This window comes from Homarus americanus, unplaced genomic scaffold, assembly GCF_018991925.1.
Source record: "Homarus americanus isolate GMGI-L3 unplaced genomic scaffold, GMGI_Hamer_2.0 scaffold25013, whole genome shotgun sequence".
In the NCBI taxonomy this organism is placed as follows: Eukaryota; Metazoa; Arthropoda; class Malacostraca; order Decapoda; family Nephropidae; genus Homarus; species Homarus americanus.
In genome coordinates, this window is record NW_024722158.1 from 3,926,707 (window position 1) to 3,948,086 (window position 21,380).

The window sequence follows — 21,380 nt, forward strand, 5'->3', positions numbered from 1 at the left end:
TGAATATGTTCAAAGGAGGGCCACCAGACTGGTGCCTGCACTTCGGCACCTCAACTACCCTGAGAGATTGGAGCGCTTGAACTTGCCTAGCTTATACTACAGACAAGCAAGGGGGGGACCTAATTGAGGTGTAAAAGCATCTCAAGGGGCACTACTCAGTCGAGTGTCCTTACTTGGAGCTGGTGGACGCTCGCCCCACAAGGGGTCACAGCTCAAGATTGAAGAAGCCGCAAGTCCAGAAAACTGTGAGGGCAAACTTTTTCGAAGTGAGAGTTGTGAACTCTTGGAACAATCTACCAGAAAGTGTTGTGACGGCACCAAGTGTGAGCTCTTTCAAGACAAGACTTGACCAACACTGGAGCGGGTTCAGGTACATTCAGGAGCCGGTGCATGCCCATTACTTGCCAACAGTGCATAACAGAGACGTGATTGATCGCCCAAGCGGCTAATGAGCCGATGAGTGGTGAAGATGATAAAAGAAAGAAAAACATATAATGTACAAAATCTGGTTCAAGATTGTAAAGTTCAAAATAAAACTGTAAGAACACTTTAATATTAACACACTCACATTCTGTTAACACACTCATATTCTGTTAACACACTCACATCTCTAACACTCAACCTCCACTAATACTTAAGCACACTCGCTCCAAAAGGTATCCTTACGGTGGGGTCCGATAAATTCCAAAATGAGCACTGCTACTTCTGTTGTCTCAGTAAGGTTGTCAAAAACTTCCAGCCATTGTGTCATATTGTCTCACACAAAATCATAAAGATACTTTTTGGAGAGAGTCTATACTGTACTGTACATCATTTTCTGTAAAAATTCACCAGAAGTCGAGTTTTATTACATCATCTGGTGTTTCATATGGTTTACAAATGTGAGCCACACCTTTTGGGGCCAACTCAAGTATGAACACATTGGTTTACATAATTACTAATACTCAACAAACTTACTGTAATCATATATAATAATTCTTAAAATATTATAATGATTCTGATGGCTATACTAGTGGTGCATAATGTAGCTTTTCTCATAAAAGTTTTACTGGGGAATATGTTAAAATAAACAAAATATGAAAAGAAAATATGGGGAAAATGAATTTTTTAATAAATATATCTTACGGTACTTACAAACTCACACCATAATGGTGATAGTATTTATATAGTACAGTGCAGTACTTAATTTAGCATTGGGCATAAGTAATATAATAGCTCATAAATGAGAGAAAAAATACAATTAAATAGGTCACAAATCAAAATTCACTGTAAATACCGACAGGGCAGCTTATTGCTAACACCGCACCCTGGGTTTACTGTACTGAGGGGTGATGGCCAATCCCACCCTTACCCCCCATAGCCTGAGTGTTAAAACTGCATATGGGGAGCACAGAACCCAAGTAAGACAAGTGCTGGTGTGCCCATTCTTATACAGTATATGATGTCCTTCACTAGAATCAATTAAATCTCCACTAACAATGCTACAACATCTGCCACTTGAATCACTTCAATATCTTCACTGGTTCCAAAGTTATGTTATAGTTATTTGAAGGTTCACAAAGTATAACTGTTTTTGCTCTATTTTTCATTTACAGCTCTTGTCCTACTTCGGTTCTGTGCTCCTTAATAAAGACCATGATGGCAATTAACAGCAAATTAGGGGTGGCAGAATCTGTGTTAATTGCTCTTCATTCTAGCTACACTGTGTCAGAGCTGTAACAACTATGCAAGATCGAAAAAACAAAAGTATTTCCTGTTGTGTACTGTGCTACTTGACACAACACAACTAGTACTATAAAAGGCTTTGTTTTGATCACTAGAATATATAGTTTAAGGCACCTCTACAATAATCTACCTGAAATAAGATCTATGTTATGTTTCTCCTCATAACTGTATTCACTGTAAAAAGGAAAAAATAAAAAAATAAATAAGTCAATACAATAAACAGTATACAAATGTGCACAACAAAACTGGTAAAGGGGTAATTATTTACTTGCAGGTACAGATACAATAACCAACATGACAAAGATATAAACACAATATATATAGCAACCATAATGTATAATAAATTCTTTCAAATACAACAAAATCTATAATTAACAAGAATATTGTTCTGTATTTCATCTTTTAACATATACTGTATAAATCGGAGAGAAAAGATCTGACAATTGCCGTGTTAATCTACTCACTGAGGCGTCTTGGAAGAAAAAATCAGTCTATACCTGGGTTTCTATACAGTACCATGCAATTGACCACAGACGACACAATAAGTCAAGACTGTAACCTGATGTTGTAAACGAGGCTTCATTCTCTTATTAACAATCACAATTTTGTAATGTGAATATAATCATCAAGTCTTTGTTGCCTCTCTTTAAAAATTACAATAATGTGCACTACTTGGCTGAACATATTTCATATCTTAATATACTGTACTTCAACTTTACCCAAATACTCCAATGACAAATAAAGTGCAATAGAGTTAACCTGTAAAATATATACTGTACATAATGTTCACAGCACCACCAAACAAGTTCCTCTCATAGTTTCCTTACAACACTACAGAGTCTTTGCAGCTCAGAGACATTCTTAACAAAGCCCAGTACAGTACAGCAGTATTAGATAACTAGGAGAATATCATTTAAATAAATTACTGACTCCTTTTAATTAAGCCACAGCCTTCTTATCTACAGTAGCAGGCAAGAATTTTTTTGAAATACAGTAATGGGAAAAATGCACAGATGAGACTGAAATGAAGATGAAAGTTTAGCTGCCAACCTTTTTAAATATAAGTCTGGAGTCAAATAATAGACTGTAAACAATTTACAGATATACAATAGCTGCATTGTAAAGACATTTTTTGCATTATACTGTAGAAAAAATACTAAGATGTCTCGTGTAAGCGATACTTGATGCAGTACATGACCAAAACTGTCTAGACTACCATAACATCTGCGCCGCTATACAAAATACAAACTTCCTAATCAAAATAGAGTATGGAAGGGTCAACAATATACTTTAAATATTCAAATACAAATTATTCTTGGAAATGATTAGTCTTTGTATGTACACATTATTGCATGTGAATCTATACATAATTTTAAACTCTAGAATGTGCACACACCACTCTGCAGTGAAGGCAGGACTACATACATTATAGTATTACAACCTATAAAGTATTAAGAGGCTTTAAATATACTGTACATGTAATTCAAAATTATGTACCAGCATGAGGCACATAAGTACTGTACCTGTACACTAATAGTTTGGTGGACCTTGTGCTGATGAGGTCAGTACCCAAACAGGTGGTGCCATCACAAGATGGTGGGTAGAACCTCTTCTTGTTATGCTTCACATTGAAACATCTGTCCTTGGAAAATGTTCACCTAAAATATCATCAGACTATAATTTCTTGTGGTTTTTAGAGACACCATTTTAATGCCATACCAACCATAAAATGTCTTCACCACTAGAAGTTAAAAGGGGGGAAAAAGAGAAATGCCCCGTATACAACTTTTTAACATAAATATGGAACCTTAACATTTCACGCTCTGCTCACTCCCCCTGAACTATACTATACTGAATTATAAAGTCAGTGTTTATAAGAGTTACTATACAGAACACCCTAAGATGACTGTTAGCTTGGTTATGTATTGGTGTTTATTTGTAGTAAATACTGTAAGATGGTAACCAGGAACCAGTCAAGAGTAGCACCATCTCTGGCTGGTTGGTACGAGCCGGATGAAAGTTCTCAAGGTGAGTGAGTACAACAGGAATGGAAGTCGTAAAGCTCAATGATGCAGACATAATTATGTGTTGTATGCCTCATCACATATTTTACAGCCATATTAAAACAGTTATGTCTATCAAATTGTAAAACTGCACCACATTTAATATCTCACGTTTTTTTTCATAACTGACCACAAAGATTAATCTTTTACATGCAACAGACTTATCATCCCCAGCACTACTGTGCTCTCCCTCACATTGTAATGTATGTGATTCATGACTTAAGATATATGTGTGCAGTTAAGTAAATTATTTGTGCTGTTTAATAATATCATCTTTTAATCACTAAATAAAAGCCTCGGAAACACTATCAATTAAAATAGAGTTCACAGATTTAAGCTTGTCAAGTCTTCAGGGCAAACAGATGCCAGACATTACTGTACAGTACTCTTTAGCTCAGAGAAAGACTGATCCATGGGACAGTCAAGCTGGTGAAGCTGTGGAAAGCCAGAATAATGATAACTTTCAATATATCCTGAACAATATAATCAGGAAGAATGTGTGGGAGTCCTTGACCAACACTGATGCAGGTTCTGATACATTCTGGAGCCAGTACATGCCCAGTATTTGCCAACAGTGTGTAACAGAGCCAGTGCTTGCCAACAGTGTGTAAGAGAGAGCCAGTACTCGCCAACAGTGTGTAAGAGAGAGCCAGTACTCGCCAACAGTGTGTAAGAGAGAGCCAGTACCTGTCCAGTACTTGCCAACAGGGAAGTGACCGATCACCCAAGGAGCTAACAGGTCGAGCAATCAGTGGTGAAGAGGGTAATATTTTGTTTCCTCTCTTGATTTGATCACTGTTAGATGTAGTGGACATCAGGTAAACATAACCAAAGCCTATTATGAATTAAAAGCCTCAACCTATTTGATGTTTGAGTGTCATGATCCCACACCATGAGAGCCAGTTAGGTGGTGCTGACTGATGGTGGTCGTGTAATGACTGGTTAGGTGCACACAGAGAGGGCCCCTGAAGCATTATATGATGTCTAAGGTCAGGAATTATATGCTTAAAGTTATTGAATTTTTTTGTAATTTTTTTGTGATCTACCCAGACAATTATTTGAAACATAATCAAATAAAAGACAATTTTTTTATCAAGTCAAAGCCCATTTTTGAGGTCTTGATAGATATTTAAACAAAAAGTTATTTAGTCAAGACAGATTTATAGTTCAAGAGGGAGACATTACCTACAGATCCTACATGATGCAACACAGCCTCTGGTTTCCTTTTTGTTCCTTTGCTGAGTGGCTGACAGGGTGTGGTAGTGGCCAGTGGAAGTTACTGCCTGGAGCTGTGGGGAAGTGGGCGGGGTAAGGCCATCCGTGCCCACTCAGTTCATGTTGATACTTGTGGGAGCCCGGGAGGGACGACGAGTATTGGGACCCTTTGTTGTATGGTTGGTGGTGATGGTGGTGACTGTGGTGGTGAGGGAGAGGCTGGAGGTTCTGGAATCGTTCTCGTCGTAAATTGTCAAGATGGCTCCTTAGGATCTCTGGGTCCCAAGGATCTGGATGTGGCATCTCGTATATCTGAAAATAAACAAGACTCTTTTAGAAAATGTAATATACAGTACGGTAGGTCTAAATACTGATGCATATTACTAAACAAAAGTGGATAAAGCTGAAACAGTGCTCAGGTTAACTGCATTAACAAACAAAAACATCAAGTACTTTTAAACATTCAGAGTTGTTTTAGATACTTTAAGATTTGTGTTAAATTTTAGCAGGAATTTTATAGACACTTCACAGATGTTTTTTCATTTCTTCTGTCAATTTCAGAAAATGTGAGGCAGAGATATTAGATCTCTTAGACTGCTTTAAGTCATTCTATAAACACAGAAAAAAGTTCTACAGCTGCAATTTGAAATTAGCGCTGCCTCAGTCATTTGTAATGTAGACTGTACATTACTTGGGGAACCAAATTATTACTAGAAATTATTTTGAAAAAATAGCAATTACTAGTGATAGATTTTCTCTTAAATTTTTTGTGCTGCTCTCTGCCTGGCTAACAATTTAGGATATTAGCAGCATTAACAGTACCGTACAGTATCAATTACAGATTGTTAGCACCAGTAACTAACACTGTTACTGCCAGCGTGCATAGAGGAAAACTTCATTACATGTGTTATGCCTGACCTTATTTCTCAAGTTGTCCATGAGGTTGAGTAAGGCAGGACTCCCTCGGGCATCTCGGAAGTCCAAGGGTTCTCGACCATCCTATCAGGGAGAGGAGAATGAGAGCTGTATGAGACTGAGTGATCTAACACTTCACCATCTTAACACAATGAACAGAGTTATTGAGTTTCTGGACTATGAATTAGAGGAACCTTCTTTAGGGTAATCCCACACTCTTTTAAAATAAATAAATTAATAATAAGGAAAATGTTGGAATATAATATGAACATCTAAGGGTTTTCCTGCACGCTTTTGAAATTGATAGTGTTAAATGAGCTTTACATACAGTATATTTAAATATATTTAATTACTATACATATTTGTTATTTATAGTACCTGTACTTATATTGCATCATGTTAAATGTTTTATTTATATAGTTTGTGTATCACATGAAATAGTGTACCGGTATTGTGTATTTACCAATATTATTGCAATTGTGCATTTTGGTAGTGTCAATACCTGCAAAAAATCAGCTATTTCTAAGAATCGGAGTATCAGTATCAGCCAAAATCTTGGCATGAATACATCTTTCAGAGTTTCCTCACCATATCCAGTGCGTGTTCTGAGGACCCCAAGTCTAACAGAGCAGCAACAATAGCTCCCCCATCAGGCAGACCTGAAGCGTAGTGCAAGGGTGTCCTCCTCCACTGATCCCTCACATCATCTGGACAAAACCTGTACGAGGAGCAAGTCTACATCACACAATGGCACTTACTGTACAGTTAAACCTCCATATAACAGATTCATATCTATAATAGTTCATTAGAAAGGGGTTTCATATCTAATGTACCTTCGTTATAATGGATTTACATCTCTATAAAATCCGTTAGATGGAGATTTCACATCTAACAGATCCTCAATACTGTATAATAGTCTTGGTGAATTAATAGTGATTTCCGGCACAAATGAGTATCAAATTCATTCAAAACTCATCGAATACTGCAGAAAAAACATATTTTTAATATCCAAAGAAAGAACGATGCTTTTCTATAAACTTACCACGGACTTTCACATCCATTTAGTCCATTAAATAGAGGTTTTGCTGTACATTATGTACTTAAATACATATTCTTGTAAATAAGCAATGAAGTGATAGTGAATAGTCTTCCCCATGATAAAGAAGGATTGTCTCTGCTGTGTGTCTTCAATACACCGCCACGCTGACACGGATGTTTAAACTAATACAGTGTAGCCTCTAGGTAACGGACCATATGGAGAGGAAATTCCGTTATATCGAGGGTCTGTTAGATAGATAGACAGACAGGTAGATAGATATCGTTAATTGAAGGTAGAGATAGATAGATACTGTAGATAGTTGGAGAGATCGATAGATAGATGAAATAGATGAATAGATAAAGATGTACAGTATAAATATTTAGTCATTAAAATTGTCATACAGCATGTACTGTATATGGTCAATGCAGGTATACAAACAATGTACATATGCAATGGTAAACAGTTCAAAGAGAGACAATCAACAGAGCCATATTCATATACCCTGTACCCTCACCCTACAGTACCTACCTGGGTGTGACGTGGTTGTTGTGGGCTGCTGGCCGGTCCTGAGGAGCTCTGACGATGAGGTTGACTATTTGTTCCCGCCCGTATAACACTGCCCAGTGGAGGAGCGGCATTCCGTCTCCCTGGAGGTAATGGATGCTGTTAGTGACATCTGCTGTGTCATTAAAACTTAATACAGTACACATACTGTACACTCTTAACACTTCATCAACACCCAAGATAATGTTACACGCTCATAAAAACTGAATCACAGCAACCATGGTTAAGTTTGTAATATGGTCATTTTCTAAATTTGTTAAAGGTAGCAAATTTTCAACATTAAGCAATATGTTACAGTATAAACAAAGTATCTAGGGATGTGTTAACAATTACAAATATAATTATGATTCCACTATCAATACAGTACTTCTCTCCCTTCTCCACCTTCACTTCTATGTACTGCTTTCCATTCTTCACCTCTGGACACACTCACCTCCAGCCTTCCTTGCCACAGAAGGTCCACCAGGTAGAATATGTCACTCTCAAAGTAGAGAAGCTGCTGGGCTCTGGCAGTCTCACCATCCTTCACTGCCTGGAACATCTGCTGCAGGAACCCCTGTACAGTAAAGGGTGAAAATGATGGCACTTACAGCACTGCCACACATCTGTCATCAGTTGGTGTAAAGGATTTCCCTTTTCTTAGGTGTAACATTAAAACATTCTTCACTTAAAAATCCCAACTTAAAAAGTCACCTGACATCAATTCTCCTCAAAAAATCAGATTCTTCATCTCATATAGTTTGCCTTTAGTGTTATCTCAAACCAAAAATTCCCTTATTAGGAGCTTTACCTGACATCTCCTGTACTCTTGCAGGAAGAGTCCAATGTCCTGTTCGAGACTTTCTTGAGCCTCAGCCACGACCTCCAGGCGACCAAATCCTCGCAGAGCCAAGAGGTCACGTCTTCTAGGATAGAGGTCAGGGCGGGTCAGCCACTGGGCCACAAAGCGGTCCATGAGTTGTATTAAGTCGTGACGCTTCTTCTTGAGGGCCACGTCCACCACTGTCTTTCCCTCTGGGTCGCGCTCACACAGTAATGATGGCCCACCTATGGACAGTTTCATGTGAACAAATCTGATTAATATTTACTATAATTAGTCTGTGATTTGAATATTTAGTTACCAATCACATAAATTACAGGCACAATAATTTTATTAACAAGCAAATCAATAACAATCAAACACATAAAACTGGAGAACTTGATTAGATTATCCTTTTGATCTACTGATTAAAGCATTAACCAGAAACTATTTTCCATTTAAGTTTAACTATCATAACTAGATGTATACTGCACTCGGTGATTGGTAATGAACCCAACAACACTACAAAGGAAAATAAGTCTGAACATGAACAAAGTAATTACACACTCCACTTACCAACTTCAACGATGGCCTCAATAGCATCCATGTGGACGTCATTCTCTATGGCTTGTGTGAGGACGTTCTTACCCCGGTTCCAGACACGCTCCAAAAGTCGCGCTTCTCTGGAGGCTGCAGCCGGGAGTAAGCTCTTGACCACTTCCGGCTCCATCCACGACTCAAGGGCTGTGAAGATTACTGGTACATCCACCTGACATAATGAGAGACAACATATAGGTCAATACATTCAGGTAATTTATAAAATGGCAACAACAAGAAACAAACATGATCCAAATGAACTTGAAAAAAATACAAGCATCAGGTAAGAATTTTTGTATTACTGTCCAACCAACAGTAAATATGTTGAGAAATTAAACAATAATCAGCTAAATACATCACTTGTACTGTTTTTTTTAGCAGAGTAGTTTAGTACACCTGTAGTGAGAAATGATATACAGTATGTATGTTGCGTTGACTAAGTAAGAGAAACAATTGAAACCCTGCAATTGTGTGTAAACTTTTGGAACAATCTACATGTACCAGCAAGTGTTGTGTCGGCACCGAGTGTGAGCACTTTCAAGACCACACTTGACCAACACTGGAGCAGGTTCAGATACATTCAGGAGCCAGTGCATGCCCAGTACTTGCCAGCAGTGTGTAACAGAAATGTGACCGATCGCCCAAGCAGCTAACGAGCCGATCAGTGGTGAAGAGGATAAAAGTAAAGGTGCAAATGAGACAGAAAGTCACATCAGCAACCTGGGACTTGGTCACAATTTTGTGATGCCATATGGCAGCAGGGTCTACCATTAGACAATACATTATGCTTCCAAGTATAGTACAGTATATACATGAAACAACTTTCATACAATGTATCATGTATTTATTCTGTACAGTATTTTTACTATTTGCAAAGATCATGACATTCAATGAGTCGCATCCGTTTTATTCTTCTTGATGAACAGTTCATAAGTTTCTTCTCATAGTAAACTTCCACATGTGCACTGAGTTCTATCTACCTGTACTGTATATTATTTTTAAGCCACAGAACTTAATAATAAGGAAACAATGAACCAATGCAGCAGTACAGTGAAACACCTATTTAACGGACTACGTATATGGAGATTAAAGTCCAATATATCGAGGGTCTGTTAGATGTGCAGCCCCCCATCTAACAAGCTATATAGAGATGAAAGTCCATTATAACAAGGGTCCGTTAGATGTGCAGCCCCCCCCCCACCTAAATGATTATATGGTAGTAGGTAGTAGGCAGCTACTAAACAGGGAGGTACTACTGCCTGGGAAGATATTGGAATCATAATGTGTTGTCTAATGGTAGACCCTGCTGCCATATGGCATCACGAAAATTTTTACCAAGTCCCAGGTTGATGATCTGACTTTCTGCCTCATTTACACACAATTGCAGGGTCTCAACTGTTTCTCTTACTATTGACAACACAACATACATATACTGTATTGTTTCTCACTTTGATCTTTTTTTTTCTTTTAATTTTTTTAATTTTTATGGTTCTTTATTATTATTATTATTATTATTACATTTTCGCCCCCCAGGCCCCGATGTGGGTCAGTGACCTGTGGGGTAATCCCTGTAAAAAAATAAATAAATAAAAAATATGGAGGTTTCACTGTACTGCATACTAACCATAGAGTCATCCAGCATCTGGGTGTAGAGGGACGCTCCGTGGTGCCTCAGTTCCCGGATCAGCTCGTGTTGGCCGCCACGGATGAGGAAGAACAACAACGGCGCTCCTCGTTCACTCAACTTCCTGATGTCAACGTTGATCTTCTTCCTGGCGGGGGACTCCAGCAGCTCCCTCACCGCCGACACATTCCCCGCCAGGGAGTGGTGGACCAGACACTAAGGGAGATGCAAAGCAAATATTTAGCATCACCAGACAGCCCAGTTTATTGTTTCATTTTAAGTTTAGACACCCTAATACAGGAGGTTCTCATTATCCCTGGTTAATTAGGACCGGATAAACACCTCTGATAACGAATCCACTTAAAGCGGGGAGTTAATCCCATAAGAAATAATGGAAATAGGTCAAATTGGAACCATGGCATTGTACAAGACTCAACATTTTTTTTATATATCTTTTAACAATTATTTTCCTTAAAAACATTTGATAACACATTATTTTAAGAAATTATTTATTTTATAAGTTATCTAACATCCTTAAAGTTCATTGGGGTCGGTGTGTTTAGGCAACGTAGGTTGTGCCAGCGACCCGCAGCAACCGTTGCTGGTGCACACTCACTCCAGTGGTTCACTGAGACAAAATATTTATTATAATGTTTTAAAAATAAATAATTTTAACATAATAAAACATTTTTATTTACTTAGCTTCAAAGGTAGAGATGTTTGGCTTGATTGGATTAATGCCGGTGGATGTTGGGGGAAGGAGAATTACTCAGAGGATGAAAAAGAAACAGAAATAGGTGGATTGTCCAATCCCATTGTTCTTTTGTCAAATCACTTCTAATTTTACATCAATACTATAGCTAGTGTGATTCCTTTTGAGTGCTGCACCACCCTGTTTGGGTTTGGGAACTCATGGCTACAAAAATGATAAAATAATACTTTTTACTTACTTTTACCCTCTTCACCATTCATCGGCTCATTAGCCGCTTGGGCGATCAATCACGTCTCTGTTATGCACTGTTGGCAAGTAATGGGCATGCACCGGCTCCTGAATGTACCTGAACCTGCTCCAGTGTTGGTCAAGTCTTGTCTTGAAAGAGCTCACACTTGGTGCCGTCACAACACTTTCTGGTAGATTGTTCCAAGAGTTCACAACTCTCACTTCGAAAAAGTTTGCCCTCACGGTTTTCTGGACTTGCGGCTTCTTCAATCTTGAGCTGTGACCCTTTGTAGGGCGAGCGTCCACCAGCTCCAAGTAAGGACACTCGACTGAGGAGTGCCCCTTGAGATGCTTTTACACCTCAATTAGGTCACCCCTTGCTCGTCTGTAGTATAAGCTAGGCAAGTTCAGGCGCTCTTATCTCTCAGGGAAGCTGAGGTGCCGAAGTACAGGCACCAGTCTGGTGGCCCTCCTTTGAACATTTTCAACCAACTGACAGTCCCTAGCATATCTCGGGGACCAGATAGGGTGACAGTACTCCAGATGGGGAAGCACTTCACTCTTGAAGATCGTTACAAGGGACGGACCGTCTAGATATCTGAACGACCTTCTTATAAGACCCAATAATTTATTTACCTGATTTACCTTCTTCTCACAATGGCCCGAGAACTTCAGCTCATTGTCAACGTACACACCTAGGTCCTTCTCACATTCAATCTCAAATAGTGCAGTTTCTTCATCCCGTTGGGACATATGATACGCCTCCTTACCGTTGGTACGCCCCAGGTGCGTCCTCTTACACTTAGTGACATTGAATCGCAGCAGCCATTTCTTCGACCATTCTTGGAGGCCACAGAGGTCCTTCTGCAGCTCTTCACAGTCCGCTTGGTTCTTGATTTCCCGAAATATCTTGGCGTCATTGGCAAACATTTGTATGGAGGAGTGTACAACGTCAGGCATGTCATTTATGAAACAAACAAACAACAGCGGGCCCAATGCACTGCCCTGTGGTACCCCGCTTGTGACAGGTACAGATGATGATTTCGTGCCATTAATCACCACACACTGCTTGCGGTCATGTAGAAAGTCTTCTATCCACGCTAGGACATTTCCCTGAATTCCGTACCCTTCCAGTTTGATTTTCAGCCTTTCGTGGGGTACACGGTTGAAAGCCTGGCAAAATCTAGGTAAATATTATCGATATTACCACCCCATTCCAGAAAAAGGGTCCAAATATCCAATACCTTGAACAATTGTGTTAAGCAGGAGCGCCCCGGCATAAAACCGTGTTGGCAATCCTTTACAAGGTTGTTTCGTAGTAGATGTTCCATTGCGGCATCTCTGATAATACTCTCAAGTACGTTACATATTATGCTGGTCAGGCTCACCAGTCTATAGTTGTTCGTGGAGTGACGATTGTCCTTCTTGAAGATAGGACTCACATAAGCCACTTTCCATTCACTGGGGACCTTTTGTTCATCCAGGCATTTACAAAACAGGATCTTCAGGGGCTCGGCAAGTTCGTTTCACAACTCTCTTAGCACTCTAGGATGCACCATGTCAGGGCCGGGACTCTTATGGACCATTAGCTTTGACAGTTTATTTCTAATATCCTCTTCTGTGAACACAATGTGGGTCAGTGCTGTGTCAAACCATCTGTCCTCAAACACAGGAAGGTTAATTGCATCCTCTCTTGTGAACACTGAGGAAAAGAAGCTGTTCAATGCCTCAGCTTTATCCTGGTCAGAATCTGCGTAACTACCATCTTCAAGCCTCAGGTCTGATACTCCTACTCGCTTTTTTAATTTCGACTTTGCATAGCGGTAAAACGCCTTTGGGTTTGACTTGACCTCGCTTGCAACCAGCCTCTGGAACTCCGTTTCAGCCCTTCTACACTCTATCTTTGCTTGGTTTCTGGCTCTTGCATACATCCTCCTGTCCTGCTCATCGTTTGACCCAATCCACGCCTTGAATTTCTGGGTACACCACAACATGCACGAAAAGACACAATAAAGGCAGGAGTAAACACAACACAGCACTGGTCTGGAAGAAACAAAGCAGGAGAATGGCGCGGGGACACATGGGTGCATGCATGATGCAAGGAAGAGGAAGAAATTTCAAAATGCTTCAGCTAAAAATCCATAGATTTTATCGGGAGTTTTAAATCTGTAGATTTTCTCCAGAGTTTTCAGAGTTTTTGAGCAGTTTTTATGTGGAATCCACTTAAATGCAGGTACTTTTTATGTGGATGGTCACAAAAAGTTGACCGTGACTGCAAAACTGCAGGTAGTGAATACTCTTCTAATAAGGACCTCCCATCTCACGTTAAGATTAGATACCTGTGCTTATGTCAACGTAAGATTAAATACCACAGCTTATTTCACCTAAAGATTAGACACCCCAATATATATCACTTTAAGATTAGACACCACAACTTATTTCACTTAAAAATTAACCACCATAAAACTAACCGAACCTAACCAGGGACCAAATACAATAAATAAATCACAGTGACAAGAATCTGATCATGAGAGGCTGCAAGAGACCACACAGCAAGGAGAGCTGCCATCAGGTTCATAATCATAGCTAATCCAAGAAAGCGCAGAAAATGGGCGTAAAATAATAATGATGATGATTCTATGACTTGCATGATGCTGTAACCTAAATAGTTCTAACATAGTAAACAGTGTCCAGAAGTTAGATGGAAGATATTTTAATACCGAGGCCTTATCTTCAACTGTTCAATATTTACCAAAGTTACAGTATTCATAAAGCTCACTGGCAGAGCTATAATACTATGGTAGTGTGTGTGTGTGTGTGTGTGTGTATGTGTGTGTGTGTGTGTGTGTGTGTGTGTGTGCCCACCATGGAGGGTTGGATGCTCAGCAGGAGGGAGATGATGGTCTCATTGCCAGTGCTGACAGCAAGTTCACGCAGGCTCATGCCTCCCCGATGCAGGTCAACGCGGCACCAGGAATTCACTAGCTGGCGAACCTGATGGTCAAAGATTATACCTATACTGTAAAGGGTCAAAGGTTATGTGAGGTATTGTCCTTATGATTATATTAAATTCTTGGATAATAATTACAATGACTCTTTGATTATAAGTCATTATACAGTAAAAGACAATTTAGCATTATACTGTACTGTACAGAGGCAAGTTAAATTTGTCATTCTAACATAAAGCTTAGCTGTATGTTAAAAATTTAAAGTATCTCTGAGTACTGCAAGACTTTACAATTATGGTACACTGTATATATGCAAATCATATCAATAAAGAACTAAACACTTTGATGGCATTAGAAAATTTGATGAAAGAAATATAAAGTGGAAGATGGTCACCAACCAAGTGCTGTAGTGTGTATTCTGAAAATCAAAAGACTTGTTAAGCTTCACCCAAAGACGATTCAAGATAAATCCGATATGGCTGAAATAAATTGTGTGGCTTGTAGGGCACACACTTTTACTTTTATCCTCTTTACCACTGATCGGCTCGTTAGCTGCTCGGGCGTTCGGTCACGTCTCTGATACGCACTTTTGGCAGATACAGTAAGTCCTTGCTTAACATCGGGGTTATGTTCCTAAAAATCCAACGTTATACGAAACAACGTTAAGTGGATCAATTTTTCCCATAAGAAATAGATAAAATACGAGAGTTACGTTCATGAGCCTCCCTTTGCCCCATGAAATACATTTCATATACTGTACAGAAAATCATTGCCATTTCTATGGAAAATAATGCATACATATTGTATACAACTACTAAGTTTGTATTGGTACTCACCGATGGGCGGAGGTGGTAGAGCAAGTGTGTGGTGGGTAGTGAAGCAGGGGAGGCGGATGGCGGGAGGGGAGGCGGATGGCAGGAGGGGAGGAGTGTGGTGGGAGCGGAGGAGGAGGGTGGCGAGTCACTGAGACTCTGCGCCGAGCCGAGAGAGCATAGCGAGTTAAGACGAGAGCAGGTGATGCACCGTAAAATGTAGTCTGTGACGACGCAAAACGACGTAGTATCGGATCACCGGGACGTTAAACGAATTTTTGGTCTTTAAAGTTTAGCGACATTGTGCTGAAACAACGTTAAGCGGGATGACGTTAACAGCGGACTTATTGTACTGGGGATGCACTGGCTCCTGATCGTATCAGAACCTGTTCCAATGTTGGTCAAGTCTGGCCTTGAAAACGCTCATACTAGGTGCCGTCACAACACTCTCTGGCAGATTGTTCCAGAGTTCACAATTCTCACCCCAAAAAATTTGCCCTCACAGTTTTCTGGACTTGTCAAGTTGGAATGTATCTGTAATGATAACACAAGAGGTGGAGTGCATCTGTAGAGCACACTTGAGGGAGAGCTAAGAAGTTAGGTTTTCTACAACAGCATCAGTTAACTTATTCACAGGAACACCAGTAAACATCAGTACATAAAAAGGCCATCTTGAACCACAGAAAAGATGTCATTAAGAGTTCCTGTGTCCAAAAATGGTTATACTGTAGTTGTGTTATTATTGCAGTCTGGCTCTCTGAACCTCCTGTCTGCTTATATAATATCTTTATAAGAGAACCCCCATACATGGAAAGGCAGGCAATGGGCTGACACTTCCTTGGCAAGTTTGTGGCGAGAGCTTGATTACTGCCGTGTGTGCTGACTAATGACAGCTGGAGGTTCAGTAAGTGCTGACAACAGTACACCCCCCCCCTACCTTGCTGATGTTTTCTGAGGCCACGGCCCTCCAGAGACCTGGCCAGTAGAACCTGAAGACCCTCTGCACAGCCACGGCAGGACCGCACACGGGCTTCTTGGGATCCATACCAGCCCATTCATCATCCTCCTCATCACTATGGTCGTCCTGGTGGTAGGGGTCATGGTTGTGGTGGAGAGGAGTGAGGGGCTGGTGGTTGTGGTACCTGTGAGCATGTGTTTGACTTGGATCATTTAGTATATCTTCTTCATCATCATCATTTTTATTATTCTCCTCCTCCTCCTCCTCTTCTTCTTTATCTTCCTTACTGTTTTCAAGGTGAAAGTAGCTGAGTTTGTCAGGATTTGGGGGGGTCGGTTTTGGTGGATTTTGTTGATCTGAGGAGATGGAAATATACATGACTCTCAAAACAAACTTTAAGCTTGGTAGTGACTGTAGTTTGGGGACTTGAAGTATTAACTGGGTGATTTACTATGACTTTTAAAAAAAATTTGTGAATGAGAATGTTCGACCCACACAAACTGATTCTGTTTCTCATCATATATCATCCAATGAACACACATGCTAAGGTTCCAGTTAAATATCTCTAAATGTTTTGTAATTAAAAGTCAAATTAACTTAACCCAATTTTAAATGATCCATCAAATCCAACAATCCTGACCTTCCCTGACCTGATTTAGTTTCTTTTCTTTGAGCTCTGACCTGGCGGCTGCCTCGACCTCCTCCAGGAGAGAGACGCCGTCGTGTTGGGCGTGAAGGTCAGCACCACACTGTAGGAGGGCGTCACACACAGCTGCATCTCCTGGTAAAACATGATAGGTAGTTGCCAAACCTAGAGAATATTGGTCAAAGCATTTTCTACAAAACACCTTGTAATAAAGTTGTAGATACAGTATACAGGGTGTCTCAAAACATATATACACGCTGTTTTACAGATCTTCATAGAGATTGCTTGTATCATAACAGCAATATTGTCCAAATATTGTGGTAAACAAAATGTATATTGGTAGAAAAAAGGAAAAGAACAAAAACTAAATGAAAAAGAGGAAAATCGTGGACACTGAGAAGCATAACTACTCTTCAGGTGATGTGAGTCAGTGTGTGGGTGGTGTGGACTGACCTCTTCTGGCAGCATAGTGGAGGGGGGTGAAGCCAGAAGCATCGCGACCATTGATATCCACACCAGCGTCACATAACATGTACACAATGGCCATCCGGGCGCGGTGGTGCCTCTCCTGAGACGGTTCACTGGCCCACGCCCACGGTGGGTGTGGGGGTGTTTTGAAGCTTTCCGATATGAGCGACGTGTTCTTGGGAAGTGACGAGGTTCGGGTCTTTGCGCCGTACGTGGTTAATATCTTGGGTAGTGTGGAGTGATCCCCACCTCTGCCGCCGTTAACAAAACAGTTGGGTTTCCCCTTCTCCTCCTGTCTTTCATATCCGTTTTCTCTTAATTGTTCACAGAAGCAGGAAATGTAGTCATCGCCTGACTTGGCCAGGACGTGGAGGGGAGACCAACCATCCTGTAGTGGAAAAAGGTCAAAATTAAAATCCTTGATAACATACTTTTTTTGTTTTAATATTTTTAGTATGGGGTTAGAAGTTACTCGAGGAAGTGCTCATGTATTTGTAGTTATATTTTGAAATTTGATTCACAGAAAAGCAGACCAAAAATAAACAAACAAACAAACAAACAAACAAGCAAGCACACAAACAAGCAAGCACACAAACAAGCAAGCACACAAACACACACACACACACACACCAGAACATCAAAATCAGAAAAAATAATAAATAAACATTTCCTGTGTCATTAGCTCAGTGCAGTGGAAAATTAATGTCACTTCCAATGACTGTCGACTGTAATTGGAAACAGAATGTTCTGTGTTTGTTTACTCATTGAGGAGGAAAATATACCACAGAACTCTTTAGATTACAAATTATTAATGATGATACTTGTCTGGCGTTACTCAAATAAAATATCAAAAGTAAAGTCACGTTAGGTTAGAATAAGTCAAGTCAAGTCAGTTTAGGTTAGAATAAGTCAAGTCAAGTCAAGTCAGGTTAGGTTAGCATCAAGGTGGTTAATCTTCAGTTGGACTAAAAACTATTTGTAAAGACCTTTTAACAATCTAAAAATTGAATACCCTGACTCAGAGGACGTGGGGTAGGAGTGACTCACCTTGTCGCAGGATGGGCGGTCCCTGAGGGCGTGGGCGTGGTTGTCGAGGATGTGTCGCACAACATGGGGGTGTGGGGTAAGGATGGCTGAGTGCAGGTCGCTAACCACAGAGGCACTCATCTCTCCTGGCCAGGGATCCTCCTCGCCTCGCCCTCCCACCTCCTCTTACTCACACACGCTGACAATAACAACAATAATAATGATAATGTTAGTAATAATGATAATAATACGTGAGCCCAAACAAATTATCCTACCATAATCTGAGCCCCTTTAGAGGACCATTATAACTCCAATGGTCTACAAAATAATATCGTTCATTGCCTTTTGCTATAATGTCCCAGGTTCGATCCCCGGCCTGGGACACATGTGAGAAGGGTGTTATCTCGTGTAACACAATTTGAGTAACCTGTTAAAATTACGGGGTTGAAAATGGTGATTGAAAGCAAAAAAAAAAAATTGCTGGTGATTGACAGATAAAAAGTAACTGGTGGCTGAGATGTAAAACAGTTCTGGATACTGACAGATGACAGACAGGTACCTGTACCAGTTTCAAATGACATCACAGTTTAATATATCATGAAGTGGTTTAGTGGGTTAGTGTTAATAGTATGTATACTTACAGTGTTGTCTTAGGGTCAAGCTCTACCATTATCTAAAGTGCCTGTTAAGTTACAGTAAGGGAGGTTAGGTGAGTAGAGGTTAGGTGAGTAGAGGTTAGGTGAAGTGATGTGAGGTTAGGCGAGATGAACGCGTTTGTTAAGGTGAGGTTAAGTTAGGTAGGATGGGTGGTAGGTCTCCAAGGTTACTGTATGCCCCTACAAGGCAGGAGGTCATCCCACTGTGATGTTGAGGAGTGAGTGAGGGGTATTTTGCCATAGAGCCTGACCCAGGTTAAACTAATATAACCTAGACTATACTGAACTAACCCTGGCTAAACTAATCTAACCTAAACCCAAACTATACGAGCTCAGGCTGTACGAATGTAAACTAAATTGACCTAATCTCATTTACACCAACTCCCCTACCTCAACCTCCCTTCCTCTCACTCTCCCCATCCTCTCTCACTCTTTCCTCCTCCCTTCCTCTCACTCTCCCTTCCACATCAAGGGCTGATATCACTAGGGATAATCTAAATTCTCTTGACAGGTAATACTGCTGGTGAGTAACCCCTGATAACCTTCTTTCTCTCTCTCATATTAAAGAACCTAAAATTATAACGTCAACAATCAACATTACTGTACTGGATGTAGTGCTGCCCAATAAGAATAATAAAACTAATACTGCATTGTGACTATTACTCTATAAATTAATTAAAAGTATGTACAGTATTATGATAGACAAAGGTAATAATTATACCACTTTCAAGTACTGTACTCAGTAATTCACCAACCAAAGACACCTACCTAACCTTACCAACTTCCTGACCTAACCAACCAAAGACACCTACCTAACCTTACCAACTTCCTAACCTAACCAACCAAAGACACCTACCTAACCAAACCTAACCAACAAAGACACCTACCTAACCTTACCAACTTCCTAACCTAACCAACCAAAGACACCTACCTAACCTTACCAACCTAACCTTACCAACTTCCTAACCTAACCAACCAAAGACACCTACCTAACCTTACCAACTTCCTAACCTAACCAACCAAAGACACCTACCTAACCTTACCAACTTCCTAACCTAACCAACCAAAGACACCTACCTAACCTTACCAACTTCCTAACCTAACCAACCAAAGACACCTACCTAACCTTACCAACTTCCTAACCTAACCAACCAAAGACACCTACCTAACCTTACCAACTTCCTAACCTAACCAACCAAAGACACCTACCTAACCTTACCAACTTCCTAGCTGAGTGACGGAAGAATTTTCGGAGGAGTATTCTACAAGCAGAATCAAAACCTTTTTTTTTCTACATACACTTATCCATACATATAATAATCCATAAAGCCACATGATAATTGATACTTGGATTAGACCAGTGTAATAATATGAGTTTTTATAAGGTAGAATATATGGTTGAATCTAATTACTGTTTACTATTATTGTATAGTACTTGAAATGTCTATGTAAATGTTGAGCCAGTGTGAACCTGTGTGATAATTCTACTATCTTGTATGATCCAATAATCCTGTACAATACTCGAATCACACCAGACTCTGACACACGTGTTCCTTAAACCATTCATAGCTACTGTATATAATTAAGTCAACAGTATCAAACAAAACCCCCAAATCCCACCAAACAATCCAGTGAAATAATGTGTGTCGTTTCCTGCAGTTATATCAACCATAAAAGAGCTAGGGTAAAAAATTTCAACTGGGAAGAAATTAAAATGGCTTTGTATTGTACTTGTAAGGGCCAACACTTACCTCGCTTCATCAACAAAGACGTATATGTTATATTCCCGTTAATTCTTGTCAGTCTGGGTTAATTCCTCCTCACAAAGTCATCTCTCACTGGAAGTTATTGAAGATGGTGGACTTTACACGTGCGTACAGTTTATCCTTGAGTTTTGTCTGACTTTCCTGAGACGATGTTTACCATGGACCAGTAGAGGCATCTGGTGGTCACCTCAGGAAACTACCTCATGTGCTCTGGTTGGTGCGCGCGACGGCCAATCAATACTCCGAAGGCTAGAGAGGCAAGGTTCTCATTGGCCCGCTATTCGTTTTCTGTGGCATCATCAAGTGTGTCAGAAAGCAGAGTGTTGATCAATACGTCGGGTCGGGTCGGCAGCTAGTTACTTCTTAAGGCTATGAACACGTATACTATTCTCACCCCGATAACCTGTACTCTTAACACAAGAGCTAGAGCAGAAAGGTTTAAAAATACAGCCGACTGTCCTCACCAGCCTGGCGAACTAGCTGAATAAACAAAGTTAGAAAGATATTTGGCGGGCGAGTCAAGCCAGCTGGAGGCAGTCAGAACACCAGAGCTAAAATGTTCAGACTCCGGGAAAACGTCTCTAGGACAATGGCGCCATATATCCTCTGAATCAATACA

General features: G+C 40.2%; 1 protein-coding gene across 1 annotated transcript; it reads right to left on the reverse strand.

Moving 5' to 3' along the window:
* Positions 1–531: 531 nt before the first annotated feature.
* LOC121862107 lies at positions 532–21,297 on the reverse strand. The gene is made up of 14 exons (XM_042360093.1): positions 20,747–21,297; positions 18,361–18,538; positions 17,299–17,701; positions 16,881–16,980; positions 16,179–16,383; positions 14,347–14,475; positions 10,542–10,757; positions 8,897–9,089; positions 8,312–8,568; positions 7,955–8,077; positions 7,486–7,604; positions 6,507–6,636; positions 5,922–6,002; positions 532–5,315 (listed from the first exon to the last, which is right to left on the reverse strand). Exons 2-14 carry the CDS (start codon positions 18,478–18,480, stop codon positions 4,983–4,985), a joined length of 2,409 nt encoding a protein of 802 aa, XP_042216027.1. The 5' UTR covers positions 18,481–18,538; positions 20,747–21,297; the 3' UTR covers positions 532–4,982.
* Between the last annotated feature and the right edge of the window lie 83 nt (positions 21,298–21,380).

Bases quoted from the DNA above. Each gene is read 5' to 3' on its own strand.
- LOC121862107 (XM_042360093.1), bottom strand. From the start codon at position 18,480: ATGAGTGCCTCTGTGGTTAGCGACCTGCACTCAGCCATCCTTACCCCA. The intron at 6,637-7,485 runs GTAGGTACTGTA...CTCCTCGTACAG, and splicing joins AACAACCACGTCACACCCAG to GTTTTGTCCAGATGATGTGA. The intron at 5,316-5,921 runs GTCAGGCATAAC...GTTTATTTTCAG, and splicing joins TGGACAACTTGAGAAATAAG to ATATACGAGATGCCACATCC.